The 26872-nt window shown below is 43.2% G+C and overlaps 1 protein-coding gene across 1 annotated transcript in view; it reads left to right on the plus strand.

The window, feature by feature from the left end:
* The window catches only part of CACHD1 (cache domain containing 1), a 216486-nt gene that overhangs the window by 181813 nt on the left and 7801 nt on the right, over positions 1-26872 (plus strand). Inside the window, exons 13-26 of the mRNA XM_039233474.1 lie at positions 1824-1992; positions 6300-6442; positions 7096-7277; positions 8406-8516; positions 13709-13831; positions 15162-15261; positions 15355-15471; positions 18004-18164; positions 18508-18594; positions 19431-19547; positions 20789-20940; positions 22239-22400; positions 23739-23816; positions 24448-24549. Coding sequence (XP_039089405.1) covers positions 1824-1992; positions 6300-6442; positions 7096-7277; positions 8406-8516; positions 13709-13831; positions 15162-15261; positions 15355-15471; positions 18004-18164; positions 18508-18594; positions 19431-19547; positions 20789-20940; positions 22239-22400; positions 23739-23816; positions 24448-24549 — 1804 coding nt within the window. The remainder of the gene's footprint in view (positions 1-1823; positions 1993-6299; positions 6443-7095; positions 7278-8405; positions 8517-13708; positions 13832-15161; positions 15262-15354; positions 15472-18003; positions 18165-18507; positions 18595-19430; positions 19548-20788; positions 20941-22238; positions 22401-23738; positions 23817-24447; positions 24550-26872) is intronic.

Here is a 26872-nt window from a genome sequence, read left to right on the forward strand (position 1 = left end):
TGTGCAACTCAAGTCCATCTTTGAGCATTTGAGGAGACTGCATGCTGAGACAGAAGAAAGTACTGACTTCAGAAGGTATTACAGTGTTCCTGTGTGACACAGGCATGGCTCACTTCAAAACATGAATCCCGTGGGCAATCAGTGGAAAAAAAAAACAAAAAACCCACTCCCTGATCCTGGAGAGCCCTTCCAGATGTATTCTGGTTCCTTAATGCAAAGACAGTTTTTTCAGCTAAGAACGTGATATAAAGACCTGTATTGGAATCAGGTTTCCTCTCCAGCTAGGAACTATTGCTGAAGTGTTGCTTTTAGATGCTTAGGGTAACTTTTTTTTAAAATGTTTTTATTTATTTTTGAGAGACAGAGTGAGTGGGAGAGGGGCAGAGAGAGAGAGGGAGACACAGAATCTGAAGCAGGCTCCGGGCTCTGAGCTGTCAGCACAGCCCGACGTGGGGCTCGAACTCAGGAGCTGTGAAATCATGACCTGAGCCGAAGTCAGATGCTTAACCAACTGAGCCACCAGGCATAGATGCTTAGGGTAACTTTTAATTTTTCTCTTATAGAATAGACACGATTCTACAATTATATTCTGGTCCTTCTGGAAAATTGTTTTGTCTTTTGGTTCCTTGGAACATGTAACCCAGGACACAAAGGCTGACTCCATGCGCTGGGAAGAGGGGAAATAGGAAATGCCACTTCAGAACACTATTATGTTCTAATTTGGTGGGTGGAGGAAGATAATTAAATTTGCTAATCTAACTGAATATCCTTGGCAGCAGTACTTGAAATCTGTTCCAGGGAAGATGCACATTTCTCCTGTGTTGAAAGAGGTTCTGTAGTCCTCTTCATAAACCCTAAATTATACTTAACTCTAACCTGCCTCCTTAAATTTCTCCTCGATCATGAAATAAATCCTTTGGGCTGCGTTACTTCTCATTGTCTTGCAGTGTTAACTTAGCTGGTTATCCCCCTTTCCATTTGTTGACAAACCATCTTTTAAATAGATTCTGCCTGTCTCCTCCTTGAATGGACTTACAGAAGTTTGTCTTGTATTTTTAAGTTTTAGGAAATAGAATTAAGTAGCTTGCCTTGGTTTGGATTATTTAGTGGACGTTTTCCCCAAGAACTTTACATAAGCATCCATTTCTAAGAGCCAAATGAATTTGGAAGTATTCCTGTTTGTACATAGGAGCTCCATAAATTGGGCTAAGCTACAACACATTTGCCTATTCTGGTCTGAAATGACAAGTCAGGCAGGCTGTGTGAGGGAGCCGTGGGATTTGTACTTTTCACGAGTCTGAGATCCTGTTCATTTCCAACCAGGAAAGGCGAAAGCATTAGTCCGGAATACAATGAATAAACCAGAGTCTATAAGGGCTGTGCATGTAAAATCATAACTGGCTTTTGAAATAGTCAGTTCTCAGAATACTCGTTGCAGAACCAACTGTATATCTTAAAATGCATTTCAAATCCAAACAGAAGTAAGTGCTGTATTTTCACGCTGTGTTCCAACTTGTATTTGTTAGCTTAAACAAGCAAAGAGGCCATAGGGTTGCTGTTCCAAAGGGACTATTTTCTAATCCCTCATTAGCTCCATGATTTCCTGTTACATACATTATTTCCCCTCAATCAGAAAGGAAAATAGAAAATGTAACCTTTTGCCAGAGATATGTTCTCCCACTCCATCTTTACAGCTTTCATTCACTCATCAAATATTTTTCTGTGTGGGACAGAGACAGAGATAGCAGAAAATAACATTGGCAAAGTCACTATCCCAGGAACCTGTGTATTCTGTATTAGAAATTCTTTATGGATTTTTCCAGGTACAAGACACTTCGTTTATTCTCTGTATTGTGGTGATACAACCGGAAATACCGGTCAAACAACTGAAGAACCTCAACACCGTGCCCAGCAGCAAGCTGCTGTACCACCGGCTGGACCTCCTGGGCCAGCCTAGTGCCTGCCTTCACTTCAAACAGCTGGCGACTCTAGGTAAAGCCCTTGCACTTGTCAGTTTCCTTTGTGGGCTTACTCATAGCAGCTCACTAGAAACGTCTGCTTGGAATTAGGGGAAAAACAAAAACAAGCCCCAGGATGTTGATTGGCAACAGGTGCCAGTTTGGGGATACAAACGTGGAAACAGTATGAGGCCTCACCTTGGGTCCAGTTCTCCGGCAGATGAGGATTTGTGAGCTGGTGATTTATTAAGGATGGCCTCTATGAAGAAACTATGGAAGAAGTGAGGGAAACGGGATAGCGAAGGAGGCGAAAGCAAGCAAGAGTTGGATTTTTGGTGAAGTTCCAGCCTCAGCCTAACCCTGTAGCTGGGCTTTGGAGTGTAAATTACACTGCAGAGTTTGCCCAGACTGAAGAGACGCGGCTAGACTTTCATATCCCTTTGTATCTTTCAGCTTTCTGTTAATGCGAGGCAAAGAGGGTTTAGTAGCCCAAAGATAGTCCATCACTGGTCTGGTCCTTTAGAGGCCGGCACAAAAATATGGAGATAAGGGCATACAGGGCTACAGAGTAAGAGGTGGAGAAATAGTAAATGGGACCGAGTGTAGCACCCCTGTGTATCTATATAGCATAGCTGTGTTATCACAGCCCCTGTCTCCAAAGGAGCTTGGGAAAGAGGCAAATAATTCAAAGGAAGCAAAAAGGGAATTTGCCATGTAATCAGCATTTATCATTTGAGTGGACCTCCTTATAGGTGAAGACATTTGGATTTATCAGAATTAGAAATTTTCCCAAGGTCACTCGGAAAGCATCAAGGCTAAACTGTGACTCCTGCTCCTCCCACGCCAAGGTTCCAAATCTGTTATTGCATGCCGCCGTGCGCCAGGCACATACTGGGCATTTGGGCAGGATTTCTAGTACTGCAAAACAAGCGCTCGCTTTTTCACTGTTGAAAATTCTCTGGGTTCGGAAAGGTGACTCAGATTCCTTAGACAGCTGGCATACGGAGTATAGGGGTCACAGGTGGGAAGAGGATCAAGGATGGAAATCACCAGACTCAGAGATTCCAAACCAGAGCCCTGTGTTAGGGATCCATCTTTTAAGTTCCATCCTATTGGCTTTCTGCCTGGTGATGAGATCAGACTGAGTGGTCTCTTCTCTGGCATGTTCCAGCAGTGTAGACAACTTGAGAAGACGTCAGTCAAAAAACAATGGCTTTTACGATTCTTTTAATTTAGGCTTTAGGGTTTTGTCTTTGCCTTTATATAAAGGAGCATATATGCCCTTTAATTCATATTTTTAAGAAATGCTCACAGAATGGCCGAGATGCATATGCATGATTCTCTTAAATGCTGTGGGAGCGAGCTCAACAGTAATACTGATAAAAATGAGGTTACTATTGTGAAACCTGAGACTCTGAAGGGCAGCAGTATTTCTGGATAAGAAAAAGAGCTCACGCTTAGATTTTTTAAATTTCCTTTGCACAATCCTTTCTAGCTACACCGTTCAATAATGATAGCCACTAGGCGCATGTGGCTGTTGAGCACCTGAAATGTTGCTAGTCCAAATTGAGATTTACTTTAAATGTGAAATACTTAATTTTTTATATTGACTACGTGTTAAAGTGATGTTTTCAAAATCTAGGATTTTGTAAGATATGCTAGTAAAATTCGCTTAACCTGCTTTTACTTAATGTGGCTATTGGAACTTTTTATATTACATTTTGGGATTGCATTGTATTTCAGATGGACACTACTGCCTCACAGAGATGCTTGCAGAATGTAGAATTTATCAACTCAAATACTTTATGTAGGATAAGGGACTAATTCTAGACCACACAGACAGACCAGAGGCCAGTGTTTGATTTTCACTGGGCAGTCTTTCCACCGTACCATCCACCTTCACCTTGGCAGTACAACCTCCTCGGGACAGTGTGGAGGGGTCATCGAGGGCAGTTTAGTAACAGTTGGTGATGCAAATGAAGCATGATAATTAAAATATAATGAAAAGGGAGTAGAAAAGAAGGGATACCATGGCAAGTAACTGGCTCCCATCTAATTTCATTGATGATGGGGATTTTGAGGCCAAGTGTTAAATATATGTCAGAGCCCCCATCAAGAGGGCTGAAGGAGGGCCGTTGTCTTTCTGGGTACACAAAGAGGGAATTTTTAAGTGTACATCATCTAGTGCAGTTGCGCATGCATGTATGTGCGTACCTTTGTGTGTCTACCTCCTAAATGAACAGCTTTGGGGCCTGTGTCTTTTTTTCCTCCCTCAATCCGCATTAGTGCGTCAGCCTTTGCACACATACCCAGTCACTGTCACTTTAAGAAAGGCCCACTCTCAGAGTGTCTCTCCTGTTAACCTTTGGGCATACTCTTGTCCCTGAAGCACTGTGGTGTTTTTCATATTATTGTGTAATTCTTATTTTGTTGTTTTCCTTTTTAAAAAAAAAAAAAATCTGGTCTCTCCAGCTAGGTCCTAGTTCTTTGAGTTCAGGGACAGTCCTCCCTCTCTGGCCCATCTGTGCCCAAAAGACCCCATGAGCCCAGTGAATCCACAGCACAACTCTAGGCAAACTTACCATTTTAAGCTTTTGGTTTACTTCTCCTCAATAGGAATATAACACTAGTCTCCCAGGGTATCCAGTGGTGGTGTCATGAGAATTAAATCAGACATGGCATTACTGGAAATAGTATCTTCTGATAATGGCAGACTACATACTTCTGACCTGCCCTACTGAGGACAACCAAAAATGGATAGCAGCTTGAAAGAAAAAAAAGAAGATCTTCCTGAAAAATATCAAAGAACTAACATGATACAAATTGGACCCAAGTCTAGAAGAGTAGAAGAACCCGGAGAAGAAAGGCAATGTTAAAGCCACATTTACAATGCACCTATTTACCAATCCAGGAGAAACAACTGTGAAATTAAACTGTGCTGTAGCAGAACATCTGGGTGGCTTCGTCAGTTAAGCATCCGACTTCGGTTCAGGTCGTGATCTCGGTTTGTGAGTTCTAGCCCCGCATCAGGCTCTGTCCTGACAGCTCCAGTCCTGGAGCCTGCTTCAGATTCTGTGTCTCTCACTCTCTATGCCCCTCCCCTGTTACCCTCCATCTTCAGGGTAAGTGTGAATTGAAACTAAAGAAGCCCTTGACTTGATTCCTATCACCTGAGTGGTCTAAGGAACCTCACACATTAACTAGTCATGGGCTAGTTGCATATCAAAGTCCCCTAATGCAGCACATAGACCGGTACCCCGTCATCTTACTGAGAACTGTCTTCATCTACCCTCCCTGCCTCATCTTGGGGTTTGGTACCTGGCAGAGTCAAACAGCAGTCCTCTCTGGAGGAAGGACTCCCTCGTCCTCTTAGAATTCAACTCTTTCCAGAAATTTGTCTTTAAGTACCATGTCCTGCACAACCAGAGGTAGCCAGACCACAAGGAAACAAGACACCATGAGAGAGAACTAACAAAAAGAATGGAAAATGACCTACAGATTTAAGTGAGATTGGACACATGATGGTGCTTTCCTAAAGCTTCTAAAAATCGAACAGTGAGAAATTTCACAGAAATGTACATTTTTGTTTCAGAATGTAATTCACTGTGAGGATTTGGGGCTTAAATAGGTCAAACTGGGTTTTCTTGTTAGGACCAATAATTTAACTGTATATATGCAGTAACCAGTCTATAAACTTTTGCTTATGCCAACTTTGGCTGTCCCTGTCTGTGCAAATAATCTTTTTGATTTTTGCGCTGACTCCGCTATTCCAGTTTTCCTTCCTTTGGAATATTAGTACTAATATTGACAGTAGTAGTTTACACTCACAATGCATTTGTCACGTGCTCTGGCACCATTCTACATGCTTTATTTACATTTATCCACTCCTTTGCTCTACAGCAATTCACTGATATATTGGTGCTCTAATTTCCTACTTTGCCGATGACAAAAGCATCACATACGTTACAACTTACCCAACATCACATGGCCAGGAAATGGAGGAGCCGAGACTCGACCCAGTCTGGCTCCATGTGCTATGTGGCTCCTTCATCCTAATTAAGTGTGAGATACTGTATGTAGGCCTAAAGGATTTTGAGTATTTGCATTTTAGGCACTTGTATCTATTTTGTACATGCATCTCTTCTGGTTCACTCATGATTGTAAACTCCCTGAAGGGAGTTTTTCCTTCTTAGCTCCTTCTAGTGTTGGGTTCTTTGCTCTCCTTATGGAAGACTTTAAGCCACCATGGCTAACAGACTGGCAGAGCCTTAGCGATGCTTTTGTTTGGGCCTGAGATGAAGTTTCCTTTCTCAGAACTGGCTTTGTTTGCTTCTCTTTCAGAAAGTCCAACCGTCATGCTGTCTGCTGGCAGCTTCTCCTCCCCATACGAGCACCTCAGCCAGCCGGAGACAAAGCGAATGGTGGAACACTACACGGCCTATCTCAGTGACAACACCCGCCTCATTGCTAACCCGGGGCTCAAAGTGAGTGCTGTACCCCCTCCACAGCCTGGGAGGGGGCACTGTCCGTGAACCTTTGAAGTGGGAAGCCCAGCTCTGGATCTGTGCCTCTCTGCTGGAGAGCCAGAAAGACAGCATGTGGCCCCTGGGAGGCTGGTCGGCGATGACCCTTCTGAGGGATTAAGAAGCCCTGTGGGCCAGATGAAGAATCTCTTTCAGGCCTTAGATGCACTAGGGGCTTTCTAGGTAGGGGAGTGTGATTTAGAGATCAGTGAAACTTTCCCAGCCCCACTTTTCCCAGGGGAAAGAAGTAAAGTGCCCCTATGGTCTGTTGAGATAAGTTTAAAGAGCAGAGATTTAGCTCGTGTGTGTGTGTGTGTGTGTGTGTGTGTGTGTGTGTGTGTGTGTGTGTAATGCTTCACTATAGGATCTTTCCTCTTAAATGCAGAAAGCCTCACTGGGATGAACAATTGAGTAAATCACACATCCACTGACTGTGTTTCAGTGAGCTTTTGTTTTCACCAAGTTTGGCTGTATCCATCTGCTGTGGAAAGATTTTTAAGAAGTAATTGGGCTTGGCTTCTCTGCAAGAGAGCTTTGGGAAGCCCTGCTAGCAGCCCACTCTCCTTTCATGTGAGTCTTAAAGGATCCCTGCCATGTCTTCCTTTGTTTCCCAGTTCTCTGTCAGGAATGAAGTAATGGCCACCAGCCACGTCACAGATGAATGGATGACACAAATGGAAATGAGTAGCCTGAACACGTACATTGTCCGCCGTTACATAGCAACGCCCAATGGCGTCCTCAGAATTTATCCTGGTTCCCTCATGGACAAAGCATTTGATCCTACTAGGAGACAATGGTGAGTTTTAGGGGCTTCCATTATCAAAGGTTCCCCCCAAATCCTGGAGGGACATGATAAGTATATACAATAAAGCAACTTCAAGCAGTCACATTAAAGAAGATACTTTTATGGCAGTGAAAACACGTTTTTGAATCTTTTTTTTTTAATGCAGTATTAACAACAGATTTGTGGGTTTCCTCTGTCTACAATGTTTTCATCTCTTCATTGAAATTTTGAGACTGAAACATTTTATACTTGGCCATTTCTATTCCTTTGGATATTTTGTTTGAGTCTTACCTTGCATGTAATATGCCTGTAGTGGGGATGTTTAATGTCTGAACATGATCACGGCATCACATTACAGCTCATATATGATCTATGAAAAATGAACATATGTAAATTCAGAAACTTTTTCTTTGACCTGGCTTTATTTTTTACTCAGGTTTTCAGAAAGAAAACCTAGTCAGATGGTATAGCAGGAGGGTACCTTGCACATAAAAACAGAATTTCTGGTCTTCTGCTGCTTAGTAACTGAATTATGCATGAGTCAGCTGTTAATTTTACTACCCATACCAATCCACGGGGCAGCTTTATGTACCCGGTTGTGTTTGTTTCTACTTTATTTATTAATTTCATTTTCTATTAGGCTCTGAAACATCTATACTATTGCTCTTATTAAAAGTGCAGATGTTGGGGCACCTGGGTGGCTCGGTCGGTTGAGCACCCGACTTTGGCTCAGGTCATGATCTCCACAGTTCGTGGGTTCAAGCCCCGCATCGGGCTCTGTGCTGACAGCTCAGAGCCTGGAGCCTGCTTCAGATTCTGTGTCTCCCTCTCTCTCTGACCTTCCCGTGCTCATGCTGTCTCTCTCTCTCTCTCTCAGAAATAAATAAAAACATTAAAAAAAATTTTTTTAAGTGCAAATGTATACTGAGTTCAGCGTCTTTTACAAAAGAATTTCAGATTTTCTTGACCTTGTATTGCTACAGTCAGGCATAAAAGATAGGAATCCTTCTGAATTTTAATGTAACGTAGGCACAATTTATAACAAATACTTTTTAAAGTTGCAAGTTCACCTTTGTTTGAAATTTACAGAGTAGTTTTTCCTACCATAAAAACAACATGACTTTCCCTTGTCTCCATTAGGTACCTCCATGCAGTGGCTAACCCAGGTTTGATTTCTCTGACTGGCCCTTATTTGGATGTTGGTGGAGCTGGTTATGTAGTAACCATCAGTCACACAATCCATTCATCCAGGTAATATTTCAATTAACATTTTATTCATTTTTTTAAACACTTCAAGAATATTTAGAAGATTTGGAAGTAGAGTAGACAACCAAAGATTAGTGGTAAAAGCATGACCTTTGATGCGAGCAGTCTGGGATTTGAAGGTCTTCTCTAGCTGTGTCATCTGGGATTGCCTGGCCTTCCTCTTGTCATCTGTAAAATGGGGACAATACCCAACTCACAAAGTCTTCTTGGGATTGAATCAGTGGAAAGCTCTCAGTCCTATTATGAAGATGCTTATGAAGAAGAAAAAGATAGATGCAATAGGGCATTTTGTAGAAATACCAGTCTTAACCAATTGAAGAATTCCCAACAAGACCCTGACAGCTATTACCAGAGAGTATTTTCCGAAGCAAAGGAGCATGTTGAGTGAAGGAAAAAAAAGATGTATCAAGAGCCCAATTTTATGATCTCTTTTATTTTGGTCTAACTTCTTAGAATTATATAGGAGTTTGTTATTGTTACTTTGTCCTTATACTGTCTCTTGAAAATAAAAATGCATTTTGAAAATTGACTTTCCAAGAATGCTATTAAATGTCAGCATCACTGTAAATACATTTCGGGTGCTTTGTGTTACAGGCTTTTGAGGTTTCAGTGTTCAAGTGACAAATGTCAGTAAAACATTGGGTAAAAAGGCAGGTCACATACATTGTCTTAATCCCTTCATTATACAAATAGATGTTTTTCCCTAGCAACCAAGAAAGCCTGTATTTTGACTGTAATGATGCCTTAAAATTTATGGGAGACAGATTTTTCTTGCTTAACTTTATGCTTTCCACTGGTGCTCATTATATATCAAATGATTGACATTCAGGAGAATTCTTCTAACGCAAGTTCATTGGGAGCAAGAATTGGGAAGCAGTACTGTGCTGGAATTTCAAGATCATGACCTGTGTCTCCATGGAAAGCAGGGCCCTGCCACCAGCCAGTGATTGTTTTGCAGGGCCTGGTACCTGTTTGGCTCTGTCACATATAAACAAGTAAACACTCGTTTAGAACAGAACTTTTCCATGTTTTCATTAACAGACCACCCGTCAGGCACACCCTACTATTGTCTGAATAGTGAGACTTGACGTCTCTCTCATATATTCTAATCAGTTGGGACAAAGTAAACAAGGTTGTTTGAGGAGACAGCAATCACCTTAGTCTTTGATGACAGTGACAATGGGCCAGCACTGGGCTTCAGATGTTGGGGGTGGGGGTGGAAGGAAGAGAATGACAGCCTGTGTGTGTCTTACTTGGTATCTGTTCCATGGGGCTCCACCACCTGCTGCGTGTTATTAAGTGCCATTATCTCTTCCTTCTCTACAGTATTCTCTGTGTGTTTGGTGGCCGTTTAAATCCGGTCCACCAGTCACTCACTGAGAGTGTTTTCCAGGAATGAGTATCTGCTCTTGCTTTGATCAATATGCAGTCCCCTGGACTTGATCATTTGCACTTCTTCCTTAGCTGAGCATGCTTTTGTTACTCAAAGCTGTGTATTTTTAACTCCTCATAGTTGAGAATGCAGGGCAACTACCACTTCTGGTTCTCTTTAACTAAAGCAACTGTAGCTTTAATGGATGTACTTTATTCAAGTGATTTCCAGTGATTTTGGTCTCATGGGCCAACTTGAGAACCTAACCTCCTCCTAAGATGTGATTCCACTCTGGAAACATGTATTTGCCATTTGCTACTTCTGTGACTATAAACAAGGTCCTTTTGCCTTGGTCCCCTCATCTCTGAGAGAGGAATAGGGTAGCCTGGGTGGCTTGGATGGGTAAACATCAGACTCTTGATTTTAGCTCAGGTTGTGCTCTCATGGTTGTGAATCAAGTCCTGTTTTGGAGCCTGCTTGGGATTCTCTCTCTCTCTCTCTCTCTCTCTCTCTCTCTCTTTCTCTCTCTCTCTCTCTCTCTCCTTCTCTCTCTCTCTCTCAGTAAATATATTTTTTAAAAGGGTATTAAGGTTGGGGTGCTTGGGTGGCTCAGTCAGTTAAGCGTCTGACTCTTGGTTTCTGTTCAGGTCATGATCTCACGATCATGAGTTGGAGCCCCACCTCAGGCTCTGCACTGACTTTGTGGAGCCTACTTAGGATTCTCTGTCTTCCCTCCCTCTCTGCCCCTCTCCCACTCACACTTTCTCTCTCCAAATAAATAAATGTTAAAAAAGATTTTAAAAATAAAAAGGATATTAAGGCCTAACTCAAATGATTAGGGATAACGTGAAATAATACATGTGAAGCTCTTAGAATGGTGCCTGGCACATGGTAAGGCCTCAATAAATGTTAGATACTTGCATTATTACTACGTTCCATGAGTTCTCAAAGCCTCATTTACGAAGCGGGTAATAATGCCTGTGTTGAACTGTAATGGGAACTACAGATGACGACTGAACTGTTTAGCACTGTACTTGACCATATGGAGTCCCAAATAAATGACAGTTACTTTTTAAAGTCCTGCTGTTTCTGCTTCAAACTTCTGGCATTTTAGTAGGTCAAAAAAGAGAAGTTAAGCTGGTATTCAGTTAGCCAGGAAGCAATCTCCTTCAGGCTTGGTTTTCAGAAATGGTTTGGCCGATAATTTGGGGAGAGGTTTTTCTAACTCAATGTTCACTTACTGGTTACTCATAGTAACTGCACTGGGATTCTTCCATGAACATTATTAGCGGCCTGAGAATCTAAGTGTGCATTCTTTGGAGAATGATCATGCTCACAGAGATGGTGAAGTATAGTCGGGGATTAAGGGACTGGTCAGGTGAGTCTTTGGCTGTGAAAATCTCATGGAAGTGCTGCAAGCAGCATGGTCCTTTGTACCTTGAAATGTAGGCTTGGTTTGATTTTCCTATGGCGTTCTTTATGTGTTGCTATGGTAACTGTACATTTTCGAAATGCAGGTAAAAATATGAATACTAGACTTAACATGGGCAACATGCATGCTTGTCCTTCAGCATGTTGATCATATCGGAGCCGATAGCTGTTATATAGGGGAAGTTTAGAGACAAAATCAACTTGTCCCAGAAAAATCCGAGTTGTGTTTTTCACTTAGCTGTAGGATTGTAGAACAAGCCAGAATCGCATACTGGTCTCTATGTCATTAAAAAAAAGGTGGTCAATCTTTTTAAGTCTTTTAGCCATTCTCAGCTTAATTTTTCATTTATACAATGGGAACTGTAATTCCTTCCTGATATCGTCACAGGAAACTGAGTAGGCCATGTGAAATTGCTTAGAAACTCTTGAATGTCATGCATCTCCAAGGAGGCAGTACTAGTATTAACCCACTGGTTGGGAGCATATGCTCTGAAGCTGAAGACACTGAGCTCTCCATTCTTCTAGTTATTCACTGTGTGGCTTTGGCCAAATACTTTGTTTCCACGCTTCAGTTATCTGGAAATGATAATGCTTCATAAAGTTTTTGTGAGAAGTAATTGAAATGATGTATTCACACGCCCACCAGAGTGCCTATAAATGCTGAACACTCAGTAAATATTATCATAATGGTGCCTATTGTTTAGATTCCTCACTCTTTCTTGGAAAAGTAAGAGAGGTTTAAACTTCTTTTGACTGATACTTCAGTCAAACATGATTTGCTACAAAACATAAACCCCATGTGAGGCAACTGAGTGTTGGACTTCTCCCTGTGGTAGAATTTGAGTTACTTCAGTAACAATACTCCAGGCCCTTAAAGAGGCAATAGCCTCTCAGATAATCCAACATGTTCTCCTCCATCTCATGCCAAACACTGTTGTGACAGCAAGGCTCTGACAAATTTCATTGTCCGTTTTGCTAGTGGTTTTCTCGGGGGACAGTTGGAGGCGATGTGAGTTAGAATCAATGTTGACAGTAACCAGAAAGGTGACAGTTATCTACATAACAAAGCTGATTTCACTCCCAGGCTTTGAATTTTCCAAAAGATGATTTTACTTTGAAAAGTTTCTTCTGAGCTTTCCATTTACAACTTCTAAGATTTTTGTCCATAACAACACCATTTTTCTTTTACAAAGAAGTCGAGCTGGCGGAGGATAATGGTAGGCCCCTGTAGTGTCCCAAGTTCGGTAAACCCTGCAAATTCCCAGCCACAAAGGTGCCGGAGCTCATTGGCCAAGTAACCCAAACCCCTCCAACAGCCCATGACCACAGATTAGAAAGAAACTAGGTTCCAGGTGAGAAGTCCATGCTTCTTAAATAGCTAGCATTTCTCCAGAAGAATACTAAGTTCACTTTCTGTCCAGGCCCGAGCTTCAAGCTCTGATTGGTTTTCTTTAGAGTAACTTCTTTTTATTGGGTATTTTGGACAGATTGGGCAGCTTGCTAGGCACTGTAAACACACTGTCTCACTTAAGCCCTTACGAGGTAGGTAGGACTATCCTCATTTTCACATAAGAAAACTGGGTCTTAGAGAGGTTAGGTAGCCTCCCAGGAATCACAGAGATCCTCAAAACCAAGAGGGCCAGGATTTGACTCCAGATCTGCTCAATTCCTGAGTTAAAGGGTTAGCAAGCATCATGTGCTACAACCCAGCGTTTCCTCTTTGGTGCTCATCTTTCTGAGAGTAACATTTTAGATTCGAGGAACTGGCCTATGAACCAGGTGAGTTTTGTTCTAGAACCCGAGCTGTGTTTGGAACAGAGCCCAACTTTGTGTTAAAGAAAGAAAATGAGGACTAGTTTTTTTTTTTTTTTTTTTTTTTTTTTTTTTTTACGGAGTTTTGTCTGACCTTATGCTAGTCAGGTCAGTTACCTTTCATGAGATCTCCCTTTCCATATCTATAAAATGAGGGCAGTAATTAAAGGGATCACTCAGGTTCCTTGTCTAAAGGTTCCTTGTTGGGAGGAACCATGATGGTACCGTTTCCAACCTCCCACCTGACGCCTCTTCCTCCCAGCCTCCTATTCTTACGAAAGAATAGTCCGGTCACTGTCTGAACGTCTAAAGTCAGGGCTAGCCTCACTGGATTTGGGGCTCATCTTATTAGAAAGTTCTACCTTTATCCTTAAGTTTTTCTCTTATCAAAACCCCATGTTATACTAAATCAGTCATTTAGTTGATCGTTTTTATAGAGATAAAAAATGTGGAGGGACAGTAGGCATATATTTCTAATACCATACAGTGTCCTTGTGATGGAACATTGCTTTCCTTTGAATAAGACATGCCTCTTGCTCTCACTGATCTTTTTCACGTGAAGTACCCAGCTGTCTTCCGGGCATACTGTGGCTGTGATGGGGATTGACTTCACACTTAGATACTTCTACAAGGTTCTGATGGACCTACTACCAGTCTGTAACCAAGATGGTGGCAACAAAATAAGGTAAGCCCTTCGGGGACACCATGTGCTGTCTAGCTGCAAAATACAAAGAAAGTGATGTCAGATATCTCTAGCTGGATGGCATCCACATTGTCATGGTCAAGACCAGAAATGGAGTCCATGGCCTGGGTGTTCTGTTAGGAAGGTTTTTGTTCTTTTAGTTTTCTGAAATGCATGCCATTTATGATTTAGACAGATTGATCTCATAACAAGGAGAAACACTGTGGCACAGAATTCCCCGAAAGCTCTTGTTTCTCTTAGTCCATAATTAGACGTTTCCCATAGCTTGAGTGCTAGAAAGACCAGACGGTACTTTTGATGTTAACTTAGTTATTAAGCCAAAGTCTTTGTGGGAATTTCAGACACTTAGATTTTTCCCTTTTACATTTCCCCAGAAAGAGGCTCGTGGAACTAAAGAAAGCCTTCACCTCCTAATTTCAAAAGAACATGTCTCATCAAAGCAAGGGTATTCCCTTGATTTAATGCAGGCCACGTTTAAAAATAGCTTTCTTATTTCACTCTCATGGTCCATGCTTCACATCACTGCTAAATTCCACATTGGCCCTTAATGGGGAATGCAAGATTCATAGCAAACTGTTAGAACAAATGCAGAGTAAAATAGAGAAGCACGTAGCCTTGATTAGAGCAATTCAGCGTCACTTAGCATTTCCATCAAATATATTTTTGTATGTCCCTGCAGGTTGTATTTTATGTACATTTAACGTGAAAGGAAGAAATCGTATGACTTGCTTAAACACTGTGCCCATAAATAGTCAAGGCCACTTCCTTCAGAGTCTCTGAAGAAAGAATGAACTTGCTCCTTACATATCCTTACAAAAGATTTTTGAGTCTATCTTGGACTAAGTAGAAACATTCTGTATGAACTCTGTAGGTGGCCTGGGAGTCAGGGGTAACTTTCTTACTGTAACTGAATACCAGGTAATCTACCACTTCGAGAATAATGTATCTGTTGGGGCGCCTGGGTGGCTCAGTTGGGTAAATGTCGAACTTCAGCTCAGGTCATGATCTCGCAATTCTTGGGTTAGAGCCCCACTTCGGGCTCTGTGCTGATGATGTGGAGCCTCTTAGGATTCTCCCTCTCTCTCTGCCCCTGTCCCGCTCAATCTCTCTCTCTCAAAATAAATAAACTTAAAAAAAAAAAAAAAAAGAATGTATCTGTCTACCTGCTTGCCAGCCTGCCTTCAGTGAATTTGTTTCAGGGACTGTTTACTTAGATAAACGCAATTTGTTTCAAGGCTAGCAAGATAAGTGCTCTCTGAAAGTGTGGAAAAACTGCTCATATGACTGAAGGATGCCCCTTATTTTGGCACAGGTGCTTCATAATGGAAGACCGGGGTTATCTGGTGGCACATCCAACCCTCATTGACCCCAAAGGACATGCCCCTGTGGAACAGCAGCATATTACCCACAAGGTAACTTGTTGCAAAGCTGGTAGCTCAGTGCCCCCACAGCCTGTGCCTCACTGATTACATGGCCTGTGTTTTCTGTCCCCTTGGCCTTGTTAGGAGCCGTTGGTAGCAAATGATATCCTGAACCACCCCAACTTTGTAAAGAAAAACCTGTGCAACAGCTTCAGTGACCGAACAGTCCAAAGGTTTTATAAATTCAACACCAGCCTTGTGGTAAGTGGATCCCTTACGTCCTCCCGTCCACTCCCACTGTGGAATATGAAATGAAATAATAGTTAATACCTGAACAGTATCCGTGGCTCTTTCATTGCCTGAGAATTCTAGAATGAGAGGACAGGACCTTAGTCCAGCTTGCCAGCCTGACCGTTGTGGGCTGTAGAGCCCAGAGGGGAGCAGTGAATGTTTTAAGGTCTCACACTTGGTATTTTGTTCTGGTTTTGTTTGTTTAAAGACTCACCCCGTTGAAACCTTTTGAAATGTCTGCTGAGGTCCCTTCCCACAGTCTTATGTAAATATGCGTGGTGCCTTGTGTCCCCCTCTTCCTGTCTTCTGGAGATCATGCAGCCTCCTTAAATTCCGAATCAGGTCATTTCTTGGTCATCCACACAGTTAGATGGGAGCTTTCGTGTAGATCATCCAAAAATAATTTCTTTTTTGGTGGCTTAGAATACTCTTAAGTATTTGATTTGAGATAACTGCACACTTAGCTAGATAAGGTTAAAGATCTGAAGAGAAAACAAAGATCTTAAGAATATTCTTATTAATTTGTAAATAATCTTAGCTAGGAAAACTCCAGGGTAATGACGGAACTGATGTTCAAAAAGTTACTCAACAAGAAGTAAGCTTTTTATTTAGAAGAGTTATTTATATCATTAAATGTATCATTAAAACTGTTAAAGATGTATTGGCCAATTGAAAATCCTCCTCTCAGGGCCCCTGGGTTTGCTCAGAGGCTGAAGCATCTGACTCTTGACTTCAGCTCAGGTCACAATCTCATGGTTCATGAGATAAAGCCCTGCATCAGGCTTCTCAGTGACAGCATGGAGCCTACTTGGGATTCTCTCTCTCTGCCCCTCCTATGCTCACACATCCCCGCTCTGTCTCCCTTTCTCTCTCTCTCTCTCTCTCTCTCTCTCTCTCTCTCTCTCTAAATAAGCATTTTTTAAAAAAAGAAAAAATCCTACTCCAAAAAAAATTGGGAAATTGGGTAATAGAAGAGTTTAAAAAGTGAATATATAACAGGATAGTGTATTCAAAGCAAAGGAAGTCATTATTACTCTGTTTAGACTTCACGCCCTTCTAAGGAATACTCTTTTCAAAGCAGACGTTGACACACTTGAGTATAATCAGAAGGAAGCTGCCAGGTAAGGATGTTATATGGAAATCTGATTTACTCTGTGTGTCTTCTACCGTTTGTATGATGATTTCCTGAGTCTTTGGCAGACAAAGCCAGCATACTCTGGGAGGAATTTTTCAGAAATGCAAATTTTAGTGGAATATGAATTAGAATAATTTCTTAACGACTCAAGTTATTCCAAAACGGAACTGGAGCATTTCTGGGCATTGGAGCTAACGGGATGAGAAGCCTGTATTATTGCTTAGAGAGCAGAGGCGGGCATCTTCCAGGCACTGGAAAATCCATCCAGACCCCTAAGAATCCATTCAGTGCCACAAATCCATGCAGGCTTATCCTCACCCTGCACATGGAAGGGATGACTGGCACAGAAACAAGCATGGGATTTCATAGTTGACCTACTCCATTGGACACACATGCGGAAAGAAATGAGCCTACTTAACTTCACCATGCTGCTTGTGAGTCTTTGGTTTTCCAAATGGTAGACGAAGCTGGCTATCATGTTTTCTTGGTATAGAATGAAGAAAGCGTTGCTTGCTTTAGTCATTTAAATATTCTGTGTAAGGGCACCTGGGTGGCTCAGTCAGTCAAATGCCCAATTCTTGATTTCTGCTCAAGTCACGATCTCCTGGTTCATGAGATGGAGCCTTGCATCAGGCTCTGTGCTGATGGGGTGGTGGGGGGCGTGGGGGGAGCTGCTTGGGATTCTCTCTCTCTTGCTCTCTGTGCCTCTCCACTGCTCAGGCCCGCTCTCTCACTCGCTATCTCTCAAAATAAATAAACTTTAAACAAAGAAAAAATTATTTTTCTCCCTTTCAACAGTAACTATATGTTTTGTAGTCAGAAATAAAATTTAAAAAATTTTTTTAATGTTTTATTTATTTCTCAGAGAGAGAGAGAGCAGCATGAGCAGGGGAGATTTAGAGAGAGAGGGAGACACAGAATCTGAAACAGGCTCCAGGCTCTGAGCTAGCTGTCAGCACAGAGCCCGACATGGGGCTCGAACCCACGAACCGTGAGATCATGACCTGAGCCGAAGTCGGACACCCAACTGACTGAGCCACCCAGGCGCCCCAGAAATAAAATTTTAATAAGGGAGGGGAAGCAAAAATAATATAAAAACAGGGAGGAGGACAAAACATAAGAGACTCTTATGGGATGGGGGATGGGCTAAATGGTTAAGGGGCGTTAAGGAATCTACTCCCGAAATCATTGTTGTACCCTATGCTAACTAACTTGGATGTAAATTAAACAATAAATAAATAAAAAAAAAAAAAAGAAAATTTTATTGTACGCTGTTTTCAACAGATGGTTGAAGGGTTGTTTTCACCACAATAGGGCTGACACTTTGCATTGTTGTCTGTCACTTCTGACCCCTCCATCGTCTCCAGGGAGATTTGACGAACCTTGTGCACGGCAGCCACTGTTCTAAGTACAGACTGGCGAGGATCCCGGGAACCAATGCGTTTGTTGGCATTGTCAACGAAACCTGCGACTCTCTGGCCTTCTGTGCTTGTAGTATGGTGGATCGGCTCTGTCTCAACTGTCACCGGTAAAAATGCCTTGGGTCAGGTTCTCCGTTTACTCCACTGTTAAATATCCTAACTGGTGCCAGTCATTTTGAAGTGGCACCTGCAAAACAGAAAGCACAGGGGTGTGTCGTGGAGAAAAGAAAAGTCCTGGTTGCAGAGGCATTGCCAGCTGCGTGGTTTACAGCATCCTTGTCCAAAGAGTAATGGATGGAGGCCACTCATAGTTTTAACCCTTTGGTCATAGCTTCCTTTTAACTCACCCTTTTAACTAGTGCAAAAACATTTTAATTTTACTTCTTGTTCATGTGTAGTATATAGTTTGTTACTGACCCTCTGCATAGTATTTTCCCTTTTGCCTTTCAGAATGGAACAAAATGAATGTGAATGTCCCTGTGAGTGCCCTCTAGAGGTCAATGAGTGCACTGGCAACCTCACCAATGCAGAGAACCGGTAAAATATACATATACATACATGTATGTGGCATATACATATACATGCACACTGGGAGCCTCACTTATAAATTTCTTTTGGGTTGTGGTATAAGAAGTGATTCATTCTGATTAGGTAACTGTTCCCTGAGCCAGATTTCAAGCCTTCCAATGAAGTCTTCTTTCAGGTTTAAATTTAAATGCTGTGAAAATGTTGAAAGTATATGTGCTCCCTACATATAAAGTAGGGGATTGTTACAAGAAGTCAGTGTCTGCCATGTGTCAGGTACTTTATGCACATTGAGTCACTGGTTTTCAAATTAACCTTGTGGTAAATCTGTAGGTACCTTTCATACATACCCATGCTTACACATAGTATAGCATTATTTATATTAGCAACACATTTTCAGACTACAGCTAAATAAATTGGGGAAAGTCCCTTCTCTAGAACTTAAATGAAAGAATCCTGTGTGTACTGATACACTGGTAAATGTTTGTTTAGGCATAGAGAAAATGTCTAAAGGGACCCTCATTAAACTGTCAATAGTGGTCACCTCTGACAAGTAAGATGGAGAGTGGTGAGTCAGGGGAGGTAACATTCACTCCTGATTGTATACAGTCCCGTTTTGTTGAATATTTATGATTTCCTTTTTTATACATATATTGTTTGTATTGTACATAAAGATGAACAGATTGAAGCTCAGAGTGGTTAAGTAATGGGCCCAGGGTTTCATCTAGTTACATATAGGTGGCCAGGGTTCGAACCCAGATCTGCCTGACGCAGTCAGGGGCCGGAGGCACGGTGAGTTTAGAATGTGAGTGGTATTGGCCCTAACCTCCAGACTTGCTCCTGCATAGAAACCCAAGCTGCGAGGTCCACCAGGAACCGGTAACGTACACAGCTATTGACCCTGGCCTGCAAGACGCCCTTCACCAGTGTGTCAACAGCAGGTGCAGCCAGAGGATGGAAAGTGGGTAAGCGTCGCCCAGTGCTTGCTTTTGCATCAACGCGATCACTGCAGGAGTGGAACCTAGTAAGGGACGGTGACCGGGAGCCTCACTGAACTTTGCCAGCTGATATTTATCACTCTTATTCTTGATGTTTTTTTTAATATGTACCAATTTTTCAGACTCCAAATTGACTTCTATAATAATTTAATCCACTGGATATAAAATTGTCTGGTTTTCACTCGTTATAGCTACTTGGCATTTGTACCCTATTTTAGTCACCTCCTCTGTGGATGGGAAAGTTACTCTTGAGATAAAAAGAATGCGAGAGGACATGGCACGAAGAAGTTAAGGGCAAGGGGGCAGGGACTCTTGGGCTCCTGAAACAGAACCCAGCTCTGCGGGTGACACGTGATAGCTGATCAGTTCTGCTTTGTTAGGAAGCAGTTGGTTTCGTGGTAGCTTTGAGGACCAAAAAAGCCAACTACATGTCCCCTACTGCATCTCCCTCCTTTCTAGGAGGTTTGGGCTTAGCCATCAGGGAATAGTGGCTGCCCGAGGCTGTAGGGATGGGGGTGGGGGGTGACTTGTGTGTTGCAGCTGCACATTGCCATTTGGTTGCACAGTCAATGGGTTGAAGGGGCAGCCTGTTCTACGTTTAGTGCATGTTTTAGCAGAGGAATATAGGGGGGCATCAGATAATACTAATTTGGGATGTTAGGCACTAACTCAGAATTAAATTTGTGGAGCACTGCACACATCCTCTTAGAAAGAGTCCTAATGCACTTAACATATTAAAGGCTCTGAGAAATTCGCAGCAAAGAAAGCTGTTTAACTTGCCTCGCGTTTCCCAAATTTATTTGACCATGTTTCCTTCCTTCCTTCCTTTTTTTTTTTTTTTTTTGGTTTTTAAATGACTCTACACTTGGGGGATGTCAGGCTAAAGTCTAATGAGTCTTGGGGCCTCTTGGTCTCTTGAGATGATTTGGAATAATCCTCTTCTAATCTGTGATGTGTGGATTTTGTGGTATGATCCACACAGAGAACAGTTTTATTTCTCTCATTTCCAAGTTGTTGAGAGACATAAGCCAGCTATACTCCGGCAGATGCTTTTTATTCTTCTTTGTATAAGGAAAGAAAACTAAAGCTCAAGGATTTACGGCACCAGGAAGTAGCGGAGCTCTGGATGGCCGTCTGGTGCCCAGGCCCGTCTGCTGTCCTCTGCCCCGCACAGCTTCCCGGAACACTCAGCACCCTCTCTCCGGCAGGGACTGCTTTGGTGTGTTGGATTGTGAATGGTGCATGGTGGACAGCGATGGAAAGACCCACCTGGACAAATCTTACTGTGCACCCCAGAAAGAATGCTTCGGGGGGATCGTGGGAGCCAAAAGTCCTTATGTGGATGACCTGGGAGCAATAGGTACGTTTGTTGGAAACCCAGAATATTTGGACTCTTGAATACAAATGTTTTTGCCTCCTTGCTAGGACAAAAATCTTAAAATGCTCTTCTACCCTAGTTTCCCATATCCTTTCTCCGCCAGTAGTTTTTTAGTTACAAAACCAAGGCAGATAATTACCTTCAAAGCTGGCTTCGATAGTCGACACAGAGTAAGTAGCCATGTGTCCTGCCAAAATTTACGAGGCTGGAATTCATTCCCATAAAGCTAGTTCTGAGAAGTGTCAGGCCCGGTTTCCGTGTGGCTGAACTGTGGTGTTTGTTTGAATTTGTGTCCCAGCTGTCAGGAGCACAGGGCCAGCGATGGGTAGAGTGACCGCTGCACATCGGTCTCTCCTGGTGCAACCTTCCCTCGCGACATTTGCAAGGCACAAGTCCTGTGGCCACAAGTCACTGCTTCAGGTCGTGGGGTCAGCAGAAGCCAGAGCTGTCTCGTGTGGTCTGGGTAGCTTGGGGTGGGGGACGGGGACACCGGAGGGTGGAAGATGTCTGGGATCAGGCCCCCAGACCTCAGATACACTACCTGCACACCTCCTTTGAGGTTTTCCCGGTGTCTTTCTAGAGCTAACACAAGGTCCCAAAGCCTCCCTGGCAGGTGGGAAATTTAAGCCTTTATTTATTTCTTGTTCTAACATCTCCTCACATTAGCCTGTATAGAAGAAAGGCTCCTCCTATGGGAGGAAGGGTCCTGAGCTCACATATTCTTACTGAACCAGGTTAGGATGTAGTTGAAGGACCTTGTTCTAAGACATCACTTTATATGCCCACCTGCATTTTCCTGTGTGACTGCACAGGTAGTGTTTTAAAGGGAACCCGTAAGCTTTGAAATGTGATCCTGTTTAGGAGTCCTGCGTCAGACCCATTGCCATAAAGCTTGCTGGGTACAATAAATACGTGCTAAGAGGCCCATGCTGCCCACACCTCTGTATCACGTGACTTCTCTTCCAAGGGTAGCCCACACGCGGGGAACCAGGCTCTTAGCATGGGGCAGCACATATTTAGGTGGTTCTCATCTACTCCCTGTTTTAGTAGTCCTTGCCAAATGTGCTCTTGCTCTGCCGAGCAGCCGACATTTAATTTGAGGAGCCACTCCTCCCACATTCTGGTGGATCCTCTTTGAGGTTTTCAAAACTTACAGCAGCTGCTCTTCTCTTCACCGCACCCCACCCCACTCTATTCCTTCCCATCTCACCCCCACCCCCACTTCCTACCGCACTTGGGAAATCTTGACAAGGGACGTCTGTTTGCTTGTTTTAACAAAGGTGACGAGGTGGTCACATTGAACATGATTAAAAGCGCCCCCGTGGGCCCCGTGGCTGGAGGCATCATGGGATGCATCATGGTCCTGGTCCTTGCAGTGTATGCCTACCGCCACCAGATTCATCGCCGAAGTCACCAGCACATGTCTCCTCTTGCTGCCCAAGGTGAGCTCCAGATGAATCCAAAGCTCCTCTGGGAGGCAGAAGCCTCCCTTCCATTCTTCCAGGGCTGCAAGGACAGTGGCCAGTTGCATAAGCCATGAAGTAATTATAACAACAGCACTACCTTTTCTGCCTTTATGGAGTATGATTCGGAAGTCCCCAAAGCCTCCTTGCCGCCATTAGCCCATGGCTCACTCTTTAGTGTCTAAACCCTGTGAGCTTCATTTTGATTCCCCAGAAAATACCCCCCCCCCACCGCCATCTTACATGGTTAGCCTCTCCCAGCATGCCTCTAGAGTAAGTCAGGCAGGGGAGCTGGGATGCTGAGTGGGAAATTTGGTTCTTCCCTCAACTCAGATGTGCTGTCTTTGCTGTTCCAAATGGGGGGAGGGAGGGGGCAAAGACAGCCCCAGTCCCTGTCGGCAAGACCTTGAGTCTGTTCTGTTGCCGCTGTTACCCTGTGGTGTGATGGAACACGCGCAAAGCAATAGTCACAGCTCTTAAAGGGTAGAATTCATTGGAGGCAGATATAAAATGATTAATCTGCAATCATGGCTTCCATACCAAGAGTTAAATGTGGTATCGGTGCTCATTTGCAAGGACGAAACTGTTTAATGGCCTCCCCATCTTTCGTAAAAGCCCCCAGGGATTTATTAACCTGACCTTTATGGAGACAAGGCTCACTCCTTGTGCTTCTGAACTTGGTGAGGAGCCACCTTGCTCATCCCTGCAGCAGTAAGGACAGGTTGTTGCTGGAATAGTTCACTGCGGCTGCAATCCTGATGGGGTGGCAGCATGGGGGGGGGGGGGTGCGGAGATCTTGGGATAACTTTGCCTGATTTAGTAACAGGACGAGACACAAAGCTCCTTCCCTTTGGTAAGATTTGGATACTTAGATTTCCCCTTGGTAAGTATGTGACAGTCGTTTGGTATTCCTTTATACCTGGCCTTTTGTAGGGTTTTATAACACCATTTTATGAGCACACTCAGCCATGGCTTTAGACCCCTTCCTTCTGTTTCAGGTACATTGGTAGAGGATTAAAGACCCCTTTGCCTCCATCAACTTCTTTGCTCTCCTTTCTTCAGAAGTTAATTTCTGGTGCCTCTCTTTATTATTCGTTTCTAGTCTTCTGTCTTCTGATTCCTGCTACCTCCTCCTTAAAAAAAAAAAAAAAAAAAAAAAGATGGGACATGGGACATCAGTTTATTCTTTTCCAAGTTTGGACTCATTCTTCATGGAATGCTGTCACCCAGCCATCAAATGAGCCCCCCACAGGGTATTAAAGTGGGTGATTTTGTTTGATTAAATAGTCATGTTTCTTTCTCTTTAATGATGGGTAGAAATGTCAGTGCGTATGTCCAACCTGGAGAATGACAGAGATGAAAGGGACGATGACAGCCATGAGGACAGAGGCATCAGTGAGTATTCAAGCTGCCTCGTTGCAGAATGTGTCAGCAGGAGGCTAACCCAGAATAAATGTTCTGTCTTCTATCCTTTTGGTGTATATTACAATTTAAGAATCTTTGACGTGATGAGGGTTTTTCCTCTCCTATTTTCATTAGGAATAAGTGTAGGTGTTGGCTTTGTTTTAGAAAATCTTAAAAGATTTCTTGATGTTCCTTTTTGCCTTAAGTGTTTTGGCTGAAAACACCTCACCCCACCTTTTCTTTCTCCTCCTCGTTGCTTTCGGCATATATTTCAGAAAGGGGATGATCAGGTGGTCTACATTGTTTTAATCCCTCAGGGAATTAAATGTATATAATTCAGGGAGGAAAAGAGCATTTCTTTATCAAAAAAGAGTTCGATTAGTGTGAGATACGTACCTTGGCCTACAACTCTGTAGAACATGTCTTCTTAATGCACGTTGGATACCCGTGATTAGGAACTTCTCACTGCCTCTAACCCTCAAAATCTTAAAAAGAGAATTACTTCTTCTATTTCTCCAAAGAATAGCTCCCCCAGTGTGTGAATGAACCTGCCCAGGGCACATGTCCTCAATACAATAAGGATCCTGGCACTAGAGTGACTAACTGTCCTTGCTCCCCACAGTCAGCAACACTCGGTTTATAGCTGCAGTCATTGAACGGCACGCACACAGTCCAGAGAGGAGGCGTCGCTACTGGGGTCGATCAGGAACAGAAAGCGATCATGGTAAGGTCTAGCTCCTTCTGAGGAGTCTGGGGGGCTCCTGGGGGGCAGTGCTCCCACCCCCTCTTCTCCCTCCTGTTCTGTGCTCACATTCTGTGCTTTGGCATAGTTTTCCAAAGGACCCATTCCAACGTGGCACATTTCTAGGAGCCAAGGCTAGGTTTGATTTTGTCTCTGCACTCCCAGGCATACGTGAGATGACCCTGGGGCACACAGATCGCGACTAAATGTTCTTCATGCATAAAGGTTCCCATTGTCTAAATGGAACCTGCTTACCAGGTGGTCCTTAGTAACTGGCTTCCGTATCGGTGCCACTACCCAGGGTGGTTAGCTGGCCAACACCAGGACCCTCACAGCCCTCTCAGCCATATACACTGAGGACATGACGAGCTCATGCTTCCTCCTGGCATTCCCCTTCCTGACCTCCAGCCTTGCCTGGAAGGTTCAGGGAAGGCTTCACCAAAGAGACAACATTTGTACTGAGCTTAACGGATGATGAAAGAAAAGTTGGGGCTACGGATATTAGAGGCAAAGGGTCTGGTGTGTGTAGTCATGAAGGTTATGGCAGGTGCCCCTAAGATGCTCAGAAAGGGTCGGCACTGGATCGTGAAGAGGCACTAAGCCTGAGTGGGCTAGGAATTATCCAGTCCACATGTTGTACCAAAGACTTGGCCACCCCCTAGCTTCTTGCCTTGCCGGTGTCCGCATGGCTTATCCTCACAGGGAATGGCAGACATGTCCCGCCCTGTAGCCATCACTGCCAGGGTCCCACAGCAACATGACAGGAGTGTGGGGCCTTTCCTGTAATTGGAAGATCTATTTGTTTTTCGTATTGTTGTTTAATCTTCTAGAAAACTTTATTTTTTTCCCAGAATCAGATCTTTTTTTAATGCATAAGGAATGCATTTATACCTTTTTGACTCTTTCTCCACATCTACCCTGGGGCGGGGGGCGGGGATGTTTTCAAACGGCTCCTACCCGGTGGTAAAAAATGCACGAGTGGATATTTGTCAAGGCAACCAATGTTGCCTTTTACATGACAGCCAGGTATTCAAACTCCCTTTGGGAAACAGAAGCCAAAACTCTGATTTGTAAATTGGAGGCTCCTAATTCGGGCTTTGAATGACATTGTTCCCACCAACTAAGTAGAAACTTCAGGTTTCTATGGAGAGTCAAAGCACAACTTAAATTTTTCAGTTTCTTTGACTTTCTGGGGTTTTTTCCCTAAAAACCTTTGAACCTGCATAAATTCATTCTGCCAGGCAGTTCTGTGCCTCTTCTCCTTTGAATAATAAAACAGGTTTGAGGCTACTAAAGTTCAACAGAAATAATTTCTTATTCAGCAGAAATACTGAATCCTTTCTCTCTCTTGCCTTCTCCCTGGATAGAAATCGCTTCAATACGAAATTGGAATTCTGAGTGACGTTTCCGATGTTCCATTAGCCCTCCCATTGTCTTAGTAAAGTGGCATGTGAAGCAACAGCTTAGATGAAAGCAGTAATGCAGTGTCAGTATCTGAAAGCTGAGGAATCTAGCTAAGGGCTTGCTTTCTTTCATTTTTCACAATAATTGGATCCCTGTTATCCCCCAAGGAATGAAAAATAGTTCCTCGTGCAGACAGAATGCAACACCAAAAGAAATGTGAGACATTGACATTCCACATAATTCTAAATGCACCACAACAATCAATACCATTTAACCGCGTGTTGTCATATCTCTGAACCTGAATGGTGGGTCACTAAAAGTGGTGGCATCACGTTAACATCCCTGTGACGCCGAGAATAGGCCACAGGTTTGGTTCGCATTTAAAGAAGGAAATCTAATCTTGTTGTTTTGTCAGTATACTTCTCTCTCAGCTCAGTCTCCTTCTATGCTCTTTGCCAGGCACAACGGAGGGACCTCGTGAAAGGGTGGCCTCATTTCTGTGAGGCCGAATGATTGTGCAAGAGTTTATAAGATACGGCCAAGCACAGCTTACGTGGAACCCACCTGTCCGCCTCTTTACAGGGAATGAGATCTTAGTGGAGCAACTTAGCACCTTAGTGTCCTAATAATTAAAATGGGATTAGAAATGTCTCCCTGATGAAGTTGTGAGTGCCAAATGAAATAGCATATGGCAGGCAGGAGTTCAGGGTTGACCTACCCACCTCCATACCCACTCTGCCCTCAGGGAATTTACAATCTAGCAAGAAACTGTAAATGAATGCATGTATTCATAAGACTGATAAAAGGTTGAATAGTACAGCTTCCTTAAAGGACCAGAACAAAGAAGATAGGGAGCTAGTCACTTTTATCTGCATGTGAATCATGGAAGTCCGGGGCGGGG

The sequence above is a fragment of the Hyaena hyaena genome, unplaced genomic scaffold (genome assembly GCF_003009895.1).
Source record: "Hyaena hyaena isolate Hyena2069 unplaced genomic scaffold, ASM300989v1 scaffold_75, whole genome shotgun sequence".
Classification (NCBI taxonomy): Eukaryota; Metazoa; Chordata; class Mammalia; order Carnivora; family Hyaenidae; genus Hyaena; species Hyaena hyaena.